The sequence below is a fragment of the Candoia aspera genome, chromosome 2 (genome assembly GCF_035149785.1).
Source record: "Candoia aspera isolate rCanAsp1 chromosome 2, rCanAsp1.hap2, whole genome shotgun sequence".
Lineage (NCBI taxonomy): Eukaryota > Metazoa > Chordata > Lepidosauria > Squamata > Boidae > Candoia > Candoia aspera.
Window position 1 is genome coordinate 263,390,734 of NC_086154.1, and position 15,862 is coordinate 263,406,595.

General features: G+C 43.9%; 1 protein-coding gene across 2 annotated transcripts in view; it reads right to left on the reverse strand.

The window, feature by feature from the left end:
- Window positions 1-15,862, reverse strand: part of FAM219A (family with sequence similarity 219 member A) — a 53,150-nt gene that overhangs the window by 19,651 nt on the left and 17,637 nt on the right. For both annotated transcript variants that reach the window (XM_063295900.1, XM_063295899.1), the window contains exon 2: window positions 10,772-10,871. In XM_063295900.1, coding sequence (XP_063151970.1) covers window positions 10,772-10,871 — 100 coding nt within the window. The remainder of the gene's footprint in view (window positions 1-10,771; window positions 10,872-15,862) is intronic.

Below are 15,862 nucleotides of genomic sequence, written 5' to 3' on the forward strand. Positions count from 1 at the left end.
GAGCTACGGTTCGGTGTGAGCTCTGCCTCAGCTTTGTCCAGGAGACCAACATAACACCAATCGAAATTAGAGCAGAGAAGGGGAGCAGTCATATGAAGTCACAGACCAGAGAACCATAGAGTTGAGAGAGGCACCTGAGACATCTGAGTCCCACCCCCTGCGCAGTATTCGGTCCAAAATAAAGCATCCCAAGCATCTGGCTGTCTAGGCTCTGTGTGAACCCCCCCAGTGAAAGGAAGCATACTACCTCTGCAATCACTGGGTCCTCTGTTCTTACTGCTAAGATGTTTGTCCTAATATTCATTTGAACTCTGTCTTCCTCTAACTTCAGCTCTGATATTCCATATCCTACGCTCCGAAAGGAGAGACAACGGATCTTGATTTCCTTCTCGGCAATTTCTTTTGCGAAATTGCTAAGTGTTATCATACCTCCTTTTAACTGCCTTTTCTCAAGGCTAAATCTTCCTAGCACCCACAGTCTTTCTTCATAGGACTTAATTTTCAGTTCTCCAATTATTCTCATTGTCCTTCTCTGAAACCAAGCTTTTGAAAGTGCAGTGCTCAGAACTGGACACAGTCATCCAGGCAGAGCCTGACCAATGCCAACTAAGCTGGAACTATTACTCCCTCCGATTTGGAAATTTTTTACTTCTATTGATGCAGCCTAACATTTCATCTGCCCTTTTATGTACATCCACATCTCCCTGCTGATTTATAGTCCATTTATAACTAACTACAATTCCAATATCTTTTTTGTAAATGATATTGTCACAACAGTTATCCTCCATCCTATACCATCTACTTATAACTTAACTGTCATGCCAACCTGTCCACACTTAACTAGCTTGCTAATCAGAATGTCATGGAGCAGTCCAATGCCTAACTGAGATGTTTTGCTGACCCTTTTCTTTTTCTTTCGAATGGATATGACGAACCTCTTTGGGCTGTTCTTTGCACCCCTGACCAACGTAACCACCTTCTGAGCTTCAGTTTCCTGGTACAATCTTCACAGGATACCCTTCTCCTCAGTGACCCATCCCTCTTTCCACTTCCTACATCAGCTTTTCTCAACCTTTTGACCCTGGAGGAACCCTTGAAATATTTTTCAGGCCTCAGGGAACCCCTGCACATTCAGGCTCAAAGATAGGCCAGAAGTTACCAAATTATTATATTCATTTCATGGGTAGGCCTGTCTATATGCATTAACTGGGTTCTTAAACTGAAAAGGAAGAATGTAACTTACCTCTTTAATGTGAAGTTGCCCAAATTTGAAATATTTTTTAAAATAAATTGTGATCTCCCAGGGAACCCCTAAGGACCTCTCGTGGAACCCGAGGGTGCCACGGAACCCTGATTGAGAAACCCTGGTCTACACATATTCTTTCTTCACTAAGATTTTTGCTTAGCCACTTGGGTTTCTTCTGCTGCCTTCCATTTTTTTCTTCATTAGAACTGTTTTCAGTTATGCTTTTAGTATCTTTCTTTAAATAATCTTCTCTTCAATCGTGAAGTCTTTTCCCCACTTGTTTCCTCTTTCTGGAATTCTACTCATAGCTTTGTTTATTCGTTCAGTTGCTTCCGACTCTTCGTGACTTCATGGACCAGCCCACGCCAGAGCTTCCTAGCTGCTCTTAGCTGATTAATATCCACCTGTTTTGAAGCCCAAATCATGCATTCAATTACACTCAGTTTTAGTTTTCCTTAGAACCAGTAACTCCAGCACAACGCAACCACTCTCCTCCGATGTTCCTGCTACTTAACTACATGTTCCCTGTTGGGCAGAGAGCTGATCCTTTTGGGCTTTTGTTCAGCTTCTGAAAGAGAAAGCTGAAAGGCAGGAATTTCCTGGAAGGCTCATGATGGACCAAGTTAGTCTTCTAGTAGATGTTTGCATAACGAAACTCCCCCATCGCCATGACTTCATGCCTCTTTAAACGTTCTGCAGTCTCCATTTGGAAAGCATCATTCACATCTTCTCCTTGGTTGGGCAGGTAGCAATAGACACCAACAATACTACTGTCTGTTTTTGTTCTTCCTCTTATTTTCTAGACTACTGTCATCATTCACTTATGTTCCTGAGAAGGGAGTTAAAATACAATGTAAATCTTCCTCCCTTTCTATTGCTTCTGTTCCTTTTGAACAGGCTGTGTCCTTCAGTTGCTATATTCCAATCAGACAGCCATCCCACCACATCTTCATTTTACTTAAGTCATGGTAGACCATGTGACACAATTTAATTTAAAGGTCTCCATACTTTGGTTAAGCACATTTTCCCCCAGTCTTTGTGTGTGGGGACCCATTTCAAGCTACTGGTCCATCATCCAGGTAATTCAGAGAGTGGTCCCAGATTCTTCCATCAACGCTATTTCTGAAGCCAGTCTTTCACCTGCAGTCATCTTGTTTCTCTTGCCCCTCTTCTTCTATGCACTGGGAGGATGGATGGAAATTCCACTGAGCTCCTGAGTTGCCGAGTGTCCTTTCCAGATGTTCAAAGTCCACAGTAATATAGTTGTAGCTGTTCACGGCAATATCTTTGGTCCCCACATGGATTAGCAGGAAGAAATAGCTGTCGCTGGGCTTAGTAACTCTCGGAAGTTGTTCTATCATAACTTCACAAGGTCCATAGTTCCACAGGCACACATCTCTTTCAGTTACTCATAAGCATTTGTTACCTCTTTATCTTCTTGTGGCGTGCAGTCTGTCTTCCTTACGGCATTGTATTCTCTGCCAGTTTCCTATTGTAACATGTTCTTCCTTTGTAAGCCTTCACACTCTTTCATCACCTGAAATGCAGTAATTTGCTGCTCCAATACCTTTTGTCTTCAGGGATTTCTACAGCCTTATATTTGCTGCAAATACAGTACATGCTATGATGTTCCCAGGCAAGAGCACAAATATGCTACAAGCACTGAAGTCATGATTTCAGAAGCATGCCCATTTATATTAACTTTTGTTTTTTAAGGCTAATACAGTACTAAGGCTTGTATTTCTTCTTGTTCTCTCCTGTTAAGTCAAATTTTCACTGTTCAATTAGACTGAAAATTTGGTAGGAACTCACCTTGAAGATCTAGTTTGTGCTCCCTATTTGCTCATTCAGTGAGGTCCTTCCTTGGAAATTCTTCCTTCTTCTACAGTTTCTGCAGCAATTAGGACATATCCTCTGTGTTCAGCAGCTGCTGGGGAGATGATCTTTTCACACCACACAATTGAACATACAGCCCCTCAGAATATAGTGCTCTTGGGCCATTTCCCTTCTTTCTGCACTGGAAGACAGAGACCTTGGGCTTCAGTTTGGTCCCGTCCCTGGTCCAAGGGTCTCAGGCCCAACTGTGGTTATGGTTTATGTATTTATGAGCGATAATTGTGCCTAGGTATCTATGGTCGTAAGGATAATTACGAGAAAACTCTACTGTTAGACACAGTGGAGGATGCTAGGAATACTGGTCTAAAGAAAATATAGCTTGGTTCAAGTGGGTACAAATAAGGCTGCAGCCAACTACCTAAGGCTGGAAAATCTGCCTGCTGCAAGAGAGACTTCTATGGGACCTTCAAAAAACTTCTGAGGCACTAAGGGAAGTCTGGTACAACTACAGGGAGGAATGGCAAGGAGAAGGTGAACCCTAAATCTCTCCACTCAATATCAGTCCTTATATCCTTTCACTTACAGGTTGAATGGATATACCTGGGCTGCAGTAAGAGGAGCCAACATAGACTGGTTGGTCCTAAGTCCTAAAGGATGGGACGCTGTCAGGGTATGAACCATGATAGGAGGAGTAGAGCAAGAAAGCTTGGGCATTAAGATTGTGCTTTGTATCCTTATGCTTCATTTACTTAATTATTTCAGAGAATCTGTGGCTGGCCATTTAATAGGCCACTGTAGATCCTAGATCTCATGACCAAAAGATGGTCTTGGACGGGATGATGGTGATCACAGCTCAAAGCTCTGTCTCATTCTGGAACCAAACCCTTGGTTGATGAGTGTGCTCTGTATTTAGCAGAGCCATCAAGAGTAAATCTGGCTTGGAAGTAGCTGGGACAGTGTTGCTGGCCCCAACACTGGTAAGTAGTAATACCAACCAACATACAAATGAAATAAAAGGGTGTCTGTGTCCTTATGTCAGAGTCATTTGTCGAGATGGGTGGTGAAGAAATGTGATAAATAAACAAACAAACAAATGGCTCTCAGATGGGAAGAGCAACTCCATTGGGCTGGTTTAGAGATGCCACTGTTCCATCACGCACCCTTCTCTTGGACAAACAAGCCCAAGGCCATCAACGTCAACATGGCAAAGGATAAGAGTTCACCCAAAGCACTATAGGAAGCAGGCCCCGGAAAGTGGGCAAACAGATGGAAATGAAAAGAATGGAAAAAGTCAAAGAAAGGAAGGTAGACTGGCCTCTTCTGCCAGGCATGTGCAAAATGGTCCAACCTTCTGTCCACAGAACAGCTGCTGCAGCATCGAAAGGGCCTTTGGGGCACGAGGCAACGGAAAACGGCTGGGTTCCAAGGACTTGGTTCTGAGAGTGGAAGGAGACTTGCTGTTCCATTCTGCTCTCCAGACAAGCTTAAAACTATTTGGAGCAGGACTGCTCACCTGTTCTGAACACTGCAGTAGGGCTGTTCTTCGGGGGGATGTACCTGGGTTGTTTTATCTTTCTTTTCCCCCCGTCTACCCAATAAAGCCGCGTGAACCACTTACATCCCTGCTGCTGTGGGCCTCGGCTGGACAGGGAGAAGGGGCACCAAGAGGAAAGCAGAGGTTATGTCCAGGGCCATCAGGAAAAGACTGCTCGCAGCCACGGCCCCGCGGCCCGCCTGGGAAGTTGCTGCTGATCGGCAGAAGAGACCCTGCGGACGGACAAGCTGCAGTGAGAATGTAGGCGAGGGGGCCTCTCATTCATTACGTTCAGGGCTAGTCTGAAGGCAGGTAATGCGGAGAAGTGAGCTTTCGGGGGCTGTTGGGTCCCACACAGCAGCGCGGGGGGCAGGCAATAAAGGCAAGATGGTGGTCAGGACTGCATGATCAAAGCCCACCCCTCTGAACCTGTGAGCGGGGTTGACGTACTTACAAAAGGGGTGGGACTGCAATCCCGCGGCTTGGCCACCGTCGTGCGATGGAAGGTGTCTCTGAAGGGGGAGGTGACGTGGTGGGTTTCACTAACGCTGCTGGTCCTCAGGCAGGAGGGAGCACATTCCAGGGAGGGGGGCAAGAGAAGAGAAAACGCAGCCCGGAGCTGGAACGTGGGAAGACTAAGAGGTTCAGAGGAGCCCCGCCCTGGAGCCTTCCCCGGCTATTTCCCCTCGGGTTAGGAAGAGTCGCTTTGGTCTGGCAAGATTCTGTCCGCGCGGTGGGAGCAAACGAAGAACTGGAGTTGGGCTGGATCGATTCGCTGAAGTTCTTGGGCTGGGCCTGACGCATCGCGACTTTTTTGACCCCTCTGTGGATGCCGCTGGCTTCACACACGAGCGTTGACAAGGTTGTTGAGTTTTTCACATGCAAAGTGTGTGTGTGCGTGCGTGCATGAGAGAGAGAGAGAAGAGAGAATGGCTCTCGCTCTAGTCAGAACTTTTCAGAATACGTTTAGGGGACTGCCCAACCGGGGCAGTAGCCTAACGTTCCTTTTTCTATTAATCATGTGGCCGCCGGGGTGTGTGTGCGTGTGCGCGCAGCAGGCTTTGTGTTGGGGGCTTTATTTTTGTAAGCCTCCCGGAGTCACCGTGAGTTGGGGGGCCATATAAATCTCTTTAATAAACGAACAAACAAACAGTCACGCAGAAGGCATTTCTCGGCTTAAAAGTACTTTATGAAAGTTTATGCTCAAAATATTTATTAAGCTGTTTTGGGGGGAGGGGCCAAGCTCACAGAACAGCTACCAAGAGGAGAACTGCTGTGACTGTCACCTTTCCTTCACAACCTTAACAAAAACATTGTACTGAAGAAAAAAGGTTAACTTGCTAATGACAGTGGCAGTGATAACAACACGTTAATGATCTTAGGTAACATTTTCTATCACAACAAAGTGTACAGGTAGTCCTCGCTTAATGACCACAATTGAGACCGGAATTTTGGTTGCTAAGCAAAGTGGTCATTAAGCGAATCCAACCCAATTTTACGACCTTTTTTGTGGCGGCTGTTAAGCAAATCACCGCAAGCATTAAGCGAACCATGTCATCATTAAGCGAATCATGCGTTTCTCCACTGATTTTGCTTGCCAGGAGCCAGCTGGGAAGGCTGAAAATGGCAATCACACGACCACAGGATGCTGCGACAGTCATAAACGTGAACCAGTTGTCAGGTGCCCAAATTGTGATCATGTGACTGAAGGGACGCTGCAACGGTCATAAGCATGAGGACTGGTCATAACTTGTTCTTTTCAGCACCACTGTAAGTCTGAACCATCACCAAACGAATGGTTGTTAAGCGAGGACTACCTGTACCTCCATGTTCAACACTCATTTGCTTTTCTGTATTCCTGCTCAGCATTCCTTGCCCTTCATTCACTGACTCCTAGTTAACAGCCAATTAATTTGCATTGTTACAGGGGAACTGTTCAATTTGAGAGGAGGCAGCTAAATCTTCTTTCTTCTGCAATGTCATTCAATCTTCCTTCAGCATTTTGTTATACTATATCCTTGGAATGCTCTAACAGAACAGCACCCCACAGGTAACTGAGCGGAACATAATATGCCTTCTGTGTTCATTCCCGTTTGTTAATAAGAAAATTCCTGGGGTGAAGCTTAATGCACATCCTACAGGTCTTCCACCTGTTCCTGAATTTCTTAGCAAGGGGAAAAGTCTACCACAGAGAAGCATTAATTCTTAATTCTAATGTAAGAGTAAAACAACACCCAACCATGGATTTAGAACAACCATCTCTTGCAATCATCATGGAGAGAGAGCCCATTTTAACTGAAGGGTGAAATAAAAGTTGGCTCACTGCCCACCCCCCCAAGCCAACTGACTTACTTTCAGGAGGGTTCACACAGCAGGTTTTCAAAACATTGAGCCTGGGTCGGTCACGGTCCCAGGCCCCCCACGTTACAGGGTTCTAAAAGTGTCCATCAGTATGTCTTTGGAACCCTTTCCTGGCCCAGCCAAATGTATGCTCTCTGGAAAAATCAGTTTATATCCTTTCAGACAGACATACACAGGGAAAATTTTAAATGCTGATTTGTGTTATTTAACTGAAATAATCTTGTCAACATGGAGACAACCTGTGATCCATAGATGTGATTGGATCTTGGTATCTGAGGTGTATGCCAATATACTGCACATACCTCTTAGTTTGTGGGATGTGGGAAAAATATGTTGACTTGCAAGGTAGTCTCTAGATTAAAGAACCTCGCATGCATAAAATAGGGTAAGTGTGCTTGAGATAAAACTGGACTTCAGAAGCATGCATGGCACAGTGGCAAAAACAACCTGTAACTGACCATAACCATCCTGATTGTAGCAGGGAATACTGCATGTGGGCTGGGCGTGACTAAGGCCGGTAATCTTGCTGGTACCTTCTGTCTTACTACAAAGTGTCATGTGGAAGCCTCAGTTGACCAAAGCCATGATGGAAGGCAGAGGTCAGTATCATGGTCCCATCTAGTGACCACCATGGCATTCAAAATATTGACATTTGGAATGTAACAGGAATAAAGAGGGTAAATAAAAGGAAAACAGATAAAAGTGGAAGCATAGAATAGTTTGGAATGGTTTAATCCTGTGGTGTGAAACTGACAAATGCTTACAGGGAAATGGATGTGTGAGTTTAATTATGCAGGAAAGGACTAACATCTTCGTTAGGAAGTTGGAGTTGCTGCCACATATGTTGGTTTGGGAACATATGAAAGTGGGAATAGATAGGTTGGTTGGGGACATTTGCATGATATATACCAGCAAATAGTGATAATGGGGACCAGAGATGAATTTTTCAAAAAAATGTGCAATACCCTGGTGAATTCATCCCAAAGGGAAAAAAAAATACTGTATATTTGGTTAGGTGACATGAACGGATGGATAGAGGGGAGGAGGATAGAAAAAGAGACCGGATCATTCAGAGACCCAAGAGTCAACGAAAATGGTGACTCTTTGGAGAGGATCTTCTTAAAAACAGCCTGTTTAAGTAGAAGTTTAAACATAAGTCTATTCATGCATAAACACAAGAAATATAAATCTAAAATCCTGATTGATCTGATTGTTTATAAGGAAAGGTGAAGGGGATAAATGTAGGACACAATGGTGATAAGGGAGTCTGAATGAGGGACAAAGCATTTCTTTTTTATAAGGTCAGTAGTGGAATTTGGGGAAAAAATTCAAATGGAAAAACAGAAAACAAAAAGCTAGAGTAAAGTGGAAATCCTCTAGGGACAGAGAGTAAAAATACAGTATCTATTTTTTGCTTTTATTAGTAAGAAAAAAATAAGCAATATCCAAAGTTATTGAAAACAAAGAAAGCTAAAAAGAAACACACATATTAGGCATATATTCATGGGTAAATATACCATATATGAAAATTCTAGATAAAGCTTAAAATACATAGTAGCTACAGTATATTTCATTATAATCATCCATAGTTAATCTATATGGTGCAGTAGTTTGTTTATATGTGGCTAATAATATCAATTCTGCACACTGATGTAATTCTGCAAATTACAAGTGAGTAACTGAGGCCTTAGGATTATCCTTCCCATGTTGAAGAGTTTGCTGTTTAGCTATAAGGACAGCCCAGTAAACTGTAACATCCATGCATTGCTTACTTGGTGGCCATGTATACTTATTTTGTATTTTAATTGTTCTAATTGACATTGTTTTGTTTATACTTTTTATTGTTGTAAGCAGCTCAGAGTAATTTACTGAGATGGGCAGCAATAGAAATCGAACAAACAAACAAACAAATTAAAATAATAAATAAATAAAATTGATCTCTAGACCGGTATTTCCCAACCTCAGCAATGTTAAGTTGTGTGGACTTCAGTTCCCAGAATTCTCTATCCAGCTCAGCAACCTTCATATGTGTGGACTTCAACCCCCAGAACGCCCCAGCTGGCTGGGGAATTCTGGGAATTGAAGTCCATGCATCTGAAAGTTGCCAAGGTTGGGAAACACTGCTCCGGACAAAATAAGTTGTTTATCAGTACAAATCCTGCATGAAAAATATTAGGTCTCCCAAGAGAGTGAATTGAACAGTGGAACTGAAACCCATACTATCAGTGTTAGTGTCCAAGAGAAAACTGATGAAAAGGCAACAATAAATGCTGAGATCATATTGGAAAGTGGTAAAGCAGGTGTGGAGGATGGTGCAACTGGAAAAAAAATCTGGAAGTGGTTTGCTTATAGAGAGGCTGTGCAAAGGCTGCATCTGTGCCCGATGACCGGAAGAACATTATGGCCCCAATATGAAGGAAAGGGCCACAGGGGGATTCGATCTGCTAAGCATGTCTGGAAAGGTGTTTAGGCAGAACTGTGATTGAGGGGGTAGAAGAGGTGACAGCAAGCAAAATTTGGGAAGTTCAGGGCAGCTTCAGGTATACCAGGTAGTTGCCCTTCAGTAGGTGCCTAAGAAATGGATGAAAGTGAGGAAGTTTATTGGAGTTATGCTGAGTCAAAGACGGCATATAAATGAAAAGGGTTGGATCATAAGACGGTTTGGTGAACACGGAGTGGAAGGCCGGTTGCCATATCTGAAGAACAGTACAGGAGACGGTTCAACAGTGAACAGGGAATAAGATAATGATGTGAGATACCTCTTAGTTGTTTAATATATTTATGGATGCAGGTTAAGGAGCCGCATTAGCAGCGCTGATTGGGAGCATCAATCTAAATGCACTTCTGTATGCAGGTGATGTCATTTTGAGGGCCGAGGACCCAAATGGGTTTCAACAAACGTCAGACAGATTGTACGATGCAAATGAGAGGCATGGATCTGAAAATGAATATATCAAAGGCTGCATGTCTGACAGGGTAAATGACATGAAAGACTGCAAGTTTATACACAAGCGACAAAAAATTAGAGCAAGCAGATGATTTTGTGTACCTTGGTAGAATAGATGGAGAAAGGTTAAGATGCGCGAGGGGTGGCAGAAAGGTAATGGGTATTATGTGATTTATTGCAAGGAATTAATGTAGCTGTGCGTAAGAGCAAGCCTCTGCCCATTTTGATATGTGGAAGGGAAGGATGGGAATGTCAGGAGAAACATACAGAGTAAGTTGACTGCAGTGGAGAAGGGGTACTCAACGTGTGTGCGGTGAAACAAGAAGAATGAACGGGTGCTGAAGGAATGTGGATTGAATACAAAAACTAATGATCAATTTGAAACAAATACTGGTGGTTTGGTCATATGCAGAGAATGAAGGAGGACTGAACGGCAAAGTAGATACAAGAAGGAAGAGTGAAGTGGTGGGGAGGAAGTTGAAGATCAAGGAAGCTGTGGTTGAATGGAGTGGATGAGATCCTCAACAAGAGAGAAATGAGAAGGCTGAAGAACAAAGGCAAGGTGCGAACCAGGTAAGTACATGGTGAAAACAGGGACAGTTTGCAAGGCTATAAAGCGGGGTAAGCAGTGTGGGTGCAAACCAGATTTAGCCATGTTTCTTTTTCTTATCACAGGCTTTCGATTTCTTTAATTTACTATTTCTCCATTTCTCCATTTGGCATAATGCTGCTTACCCTGAAAGGGAACAGCATGATGGATTTGCATATATGACAATATGTATGCATACAGTTAAAGTGGAAGTGACAAAGCTCTTCCAGTTCTTTGGCCAAGCTGTGGAAGACTTACCTAGTTTCACTTGTAGAGGGGACGGTTTGTAATTCATGGCTACTGTCTCGCCCTCTCTCGTGTCACAGTCTCTGTCAGAGATGGAGGCTGCTGCTGGATCCTGTTGGGGGCAAAAAACACAAAACCCATCAGGCCTGCCGTCATTTGTTTATTTCTTTTATTAGACTTATGCCCCCTGCAATTGAGAAGACACTCGGCAGTTTACAAAGCATCTGTAACACAGCACAATAGAACATCTGTAGTAGAAATATCAAAGGATAGAAATCAATACAATTATGAAACCAGTAAAATTTAATGGCAATACTTCACACTTCAAGTGCTCTGTTTGTAGTGAATTACAGAAAACCGTGGGAGCTGATCGAATTTTGGGGTGGGGGGAGCTATTCCAGAGTGCAGATGCAACAAAAGCCGCATCTCCATGTTTCCACCCTCCTTATTTCATGGGTGCCGGGAATGACTAGCAGGTCCTCTTGTGACATATAAGTGAAGTGGATCAAAATTGGATGGAAAAGACAGTCCTGTAAGTATCTCTGAGCCAAGTCATGCACAGCGTTAAAGATTAAAACCAGCATTCTGAATTGTACCCAGCAGCCTATGGGGAGCCAGCACATGTGAAATATGCTCCTGGCCGTGTGTGCCAGTTAACACATGGCCTGCTGTGCTCTGGACCAGCTGAAGACTGGGTAGTCTTCAGAGGCACCCCCAAATACTGCACATTACAATAGTCCAGACAAGTGGTGAAGAGAGCATGAATTACCATTGGGAGGTCCTTCTGCAATTGGCACACTGATTGGAGCTGGGCACCCTCTGTCCCCTTGCCATAACCTCCACCTGCCCATCAAGCAGCAGCCACAAATTCAGGAGACACTCCAAGTTGTAGACCTCTCTTTCAAGGGCAGTACGCCCCATCAAAAGACAACACCAGAGACATCCAAGAACCTCAATGAAGGAAGAACAACTCTGTCTTGCACTGGTCCAGTATCAGCATGTTTTGTCCCATCCAGATGTGGGTCAAGACATTCATAGCCACTAGACATTTGGTCAAGACATTGTATAGCCTGGGGCAGCAATGTACTACTGGATATCACCAGCATACTGATTCAGTCTCCCAAACCAGATGGTTGACCTCCAGCAGCTTCAGACAGATGTTGAAGAACAGGGAGAAAGAATCCAGCCCTGTGGCATTCCAAAAGAGAACAACTGCTTGCCTGACCTCTTTGCAACATCACTGAGGAAGGAGCAGAATGACTGGACGATAGTGTAGTCATGCCTTCAACACATCCATGTCCCCTGCAAGTCATTTGCTTCTGTTTAGGAGGGCCGTAAATAGATGCTTCATTTATAGTCTAAAGACTGCAGTCTTAAAGCCATTAGGAATACCCCCAGTTAAAAATGCCAGATTTTAAATGTTACGGCCATGAGACTTCTCTGGGTGGACCCCCCTGACAGCTCTAAAGGAGGGAAGGGAAACTGCTTTTCTGGACCTCTAGCTCACACAAGTAGTCCAAAACTCCTTAAAGTAAGAAAACTAACACTCTGTATGACTGTCTTTCTGAGTGTGTTGGAGCCGAAACTTCTCTTTCTTTTTCTTTCTTTCTTTCTTTCTTTCTTTCTTTCTTTCTTTCTTTCTTTCTTTCTTTCTTTCTTTTTTCAAATTTCTGTCACCGCCCATCTCACCCAAAGGGCGGTTTACAACACAATAACAAATTAAAACCATGAAACCTAAATTACAATACAAATATCAATTATAAATAGATAAATATACGCCCCTTGTGGTGAAAAGCTCCCATTCAACAGGGTGGGCACTACGGCACCAATCACCCCCAGGAAGAGCTATTGGCAAGGCGGCAGAACCAGGTTTTTTAATTCTTCTGGAAGTCTGGGAACAAAGGCGCCCGCCTCACCTCCGGGGGCAAGATGTTCCAAAGGGCGGGTGCCACTGCAGAGAAGGCCCACCTCCTGGACCCCGCTAGATGACATTCCTTTGTTGATGGGGTCCGTAGCATGCCCTCTCTGCTTGACCAGGTGGGACAGGCCAGGGCTAGCCACACATTTTAGAATTTGTAGTCCCAACACATCTGGTAGGTTTGAGTTTGGAAAAGGTACTATGCAATGTGTGCTGATTAATTCATTTTTATTCCCAACAGCCAATATTAGCCTTTAACATAGAGCTCATCCCAATGGATTCACAGGCAGGCCAGGAAGATGATGGTTTAGCAATCAGCCCATAATTTCCTATCCACCTATCACTGGGCTCAATCCACCAGGAATCTCTCCTTTGCAAAACCACTGAAATAAGGGGTAAGAGCCTGGGTCTTGTGAATATCTGGCACTCAATACCAAATGTGCCACTTGCATTCTCTTATTTAGAGCTCTTTCAGTTCTAAGATTCTCTTTAAAGGAAAAGGTAAGAGAGAGAATCCTGACAGTATCAAACTGTAAATTATGTTATTCTAATTCATATACCTCCACTGATTTATGTGCACATTTTGAAAGCTGTGACCCATCCTAGTCCAGTCAAAACATCTGGAAAAGCTGCTATCCATGAAAAGTCACAGACCAACCAGCCCTTGTGGATATTCTTTGTTACCAATCAATGCAGCCACTCTGAGGCTCAACAAGAGAACTGACAAACATTTATTTCCCCTGTGATACCAGCTAATTTGTATGCAAATGCACAATCTGTAGATGGCAACAGTCCTTAAATTTATAACAGAAGTGTTGCTTCTGATCACAACGTGGAAGACTAGTAGACAATCTCAGTCTACTATAAGGCAGCACTTCCTGAAATTGTAAATATAAGGGAAATCACAATGTATTTAAAAATTGAAATACATCTGATCCTTTGAAATCAGAGGATCCCATGGCTAAGCCTCACTGCTGCCTCAGTTCTGTTCAAGCAACTTTTCAAACTGGAGAGATAGCTGTGTATGCATCTTAGCTTTTTGGCATCTGTGCAGATAGGAAGACACATAAGCTGGAAATAAAAATCAATTGCTTTGTTGTAAACACAATAAACTGTATTATTTAAAAACCATCTCACAGTTGCAGCTCTGAGAACCAACAGCACGTACAAATTCAGGTTAGCAAACTGAGAACAGCATGTGCAAGACACAGTCTTCTCTAATGCTCTGAACATAAAAATCTTCATTAGCCAGCGCCAAAACATTTTTACTTAAACTCATCTGAAGTATTACTCCATGAATTCTCAAAAGGAGGCCTTCGCCCAGCTTCGACTAGGATGCAGAGTGCAGCCCTATCCAGAGCAGGAAGCCCTGGCAACAGTAACTCAAATCCTCATTACCCCTAGGCTAGACTACTGCCATGCGCTTTACATGAGGCCACCTTTGAAGACTACTTGGAATTTGGCATAAAATATAGCAGCCTCCATGCTGATGGGTAAGAGCCACAACAGCCAAAGTACATGTGCATTGCTGGTGCTACAGTGGCTTCCAGTAGTTTTGCAGGTATAATTCAACACATGGATTTTAACTGTTGTGAGCTGCCCAGAGTCAATTAGATGAGATGGGCGGCCATACAAATCAAATAAATGAATAAATAAACCTACAAAGCCCTACACAACTTGGGTCCTGAGTAAGCTCAGGATCACCTCTTCCAGATGGAACCAGCCTGTCCTGGGTGGGGATACTTACCATTCCCCAAATCCATGAGATGAGATAGTGGTGGTCTGCAGACCGTGTTTTACTTCCTCAGGAGGTTCAGCTGGCAATGACCATTAGGTGGCTAAAACAGGTAAACTTCAAGACCACAAGACCGATCCTCCATAATTTCTCAAACCTCCTCTTAAAGTAATTCAATTTAGTGGTCATTGCCATGTCTTCTAGTGATGCGTTTCATGGGCTAGCAATGCACCGTGCGCTCTTTTGTCTGTTCTAAATCTCCTTCCAGTGAGCTCCACTATGGTCCTGGAGTTACAGGAGAAGATGAGAAGTTTCTCCCTGCCATTTTCTCAAGACCATGCATGAGTTTACATGTCTCAGTCGTGTCTCCCATCACCTTTTTTCCAAGTCTGAGTCCTGAATTTTGCTACGGGGAAAATGTTTGAGCCCTCTGATCATTTTGATGGTCTTCTTTGGCACTTTGTCCTGCCATCTGATATCCTTTCTCAAATGTGGCGGCCAGAACCGTACACAGGATTCCAGATATGGACCACAGGTCTGCATGAGGGCATTATAGCATTGCCTGTTTTATCCTGAACCCCTCATGATCTCTAGTGAGGTATTCTCTTTTTTCACAGTTGCTGCACACTTGAGTTCAAGTCTTTATCGAGCTATCCACTATGACCCCAAGAGTTTTACCCTTGGTTGGTTACCAACAGCTCAGACCTGATTAGCATATATTAAATGAAGAGTTTTTTGTCCCAATGTGTGTCACTTTATGGTTATTTAATGTGGTGCTTCATACGTTACACAGAGAGGCTTGAGGGGCATCAGACTCAAGCTTTAAAAATTAAGATGTGTACTCTGTGCTTTGCGCGCCCAGTCCGCTCTTCAAGGGCATGGCAGAGCTCCTCTCCACCCCAAATCTAGTAGATTTCAGTTCACAGCCACATTTGTGAAGAGGCTGAAAGACCCCTGCGGCTTCAGTGCCAAGCTTTTCATTAAAGATACAGCTACTTTCGTGAGCTGGCTCAACAAAGCAGCAGAGTGCCCTCCAGCTCACACAAGGGTCCTCCAAATCATTTTCAAAGTGAGCACAGCCCTAGTTTGCCTTAGTGTTAAAGTCTTAACTTGAACTCAGTTCTCAGCAACTTTATGGGTATTTCTCGGTAGTTTTCTTGGCAATAATATGGATGCTGTGGATGTCCTGTCCCTGTGCCTAGGGGCTGTGGGGCCTGGATGGGGAACGCCAGGCTTCAGCCGAACCCTGGCAGGACTGAGTGGCTCTGGGTTTTGGGGCCTTCTGGATCTGGGTCTTTACCACCTCTGGTGCTGGATGGGGTGGCACTGCCCCAGGCAGACCCTCTGTGCAACCTGGAGTTCCTTGACTCACAACTCCTGCGTGTGGCTAGGAGGCCCTTTGCACAACTTCATGTTGTGCGCCAGTTGCACCTTTTCCTGGACCATGAGG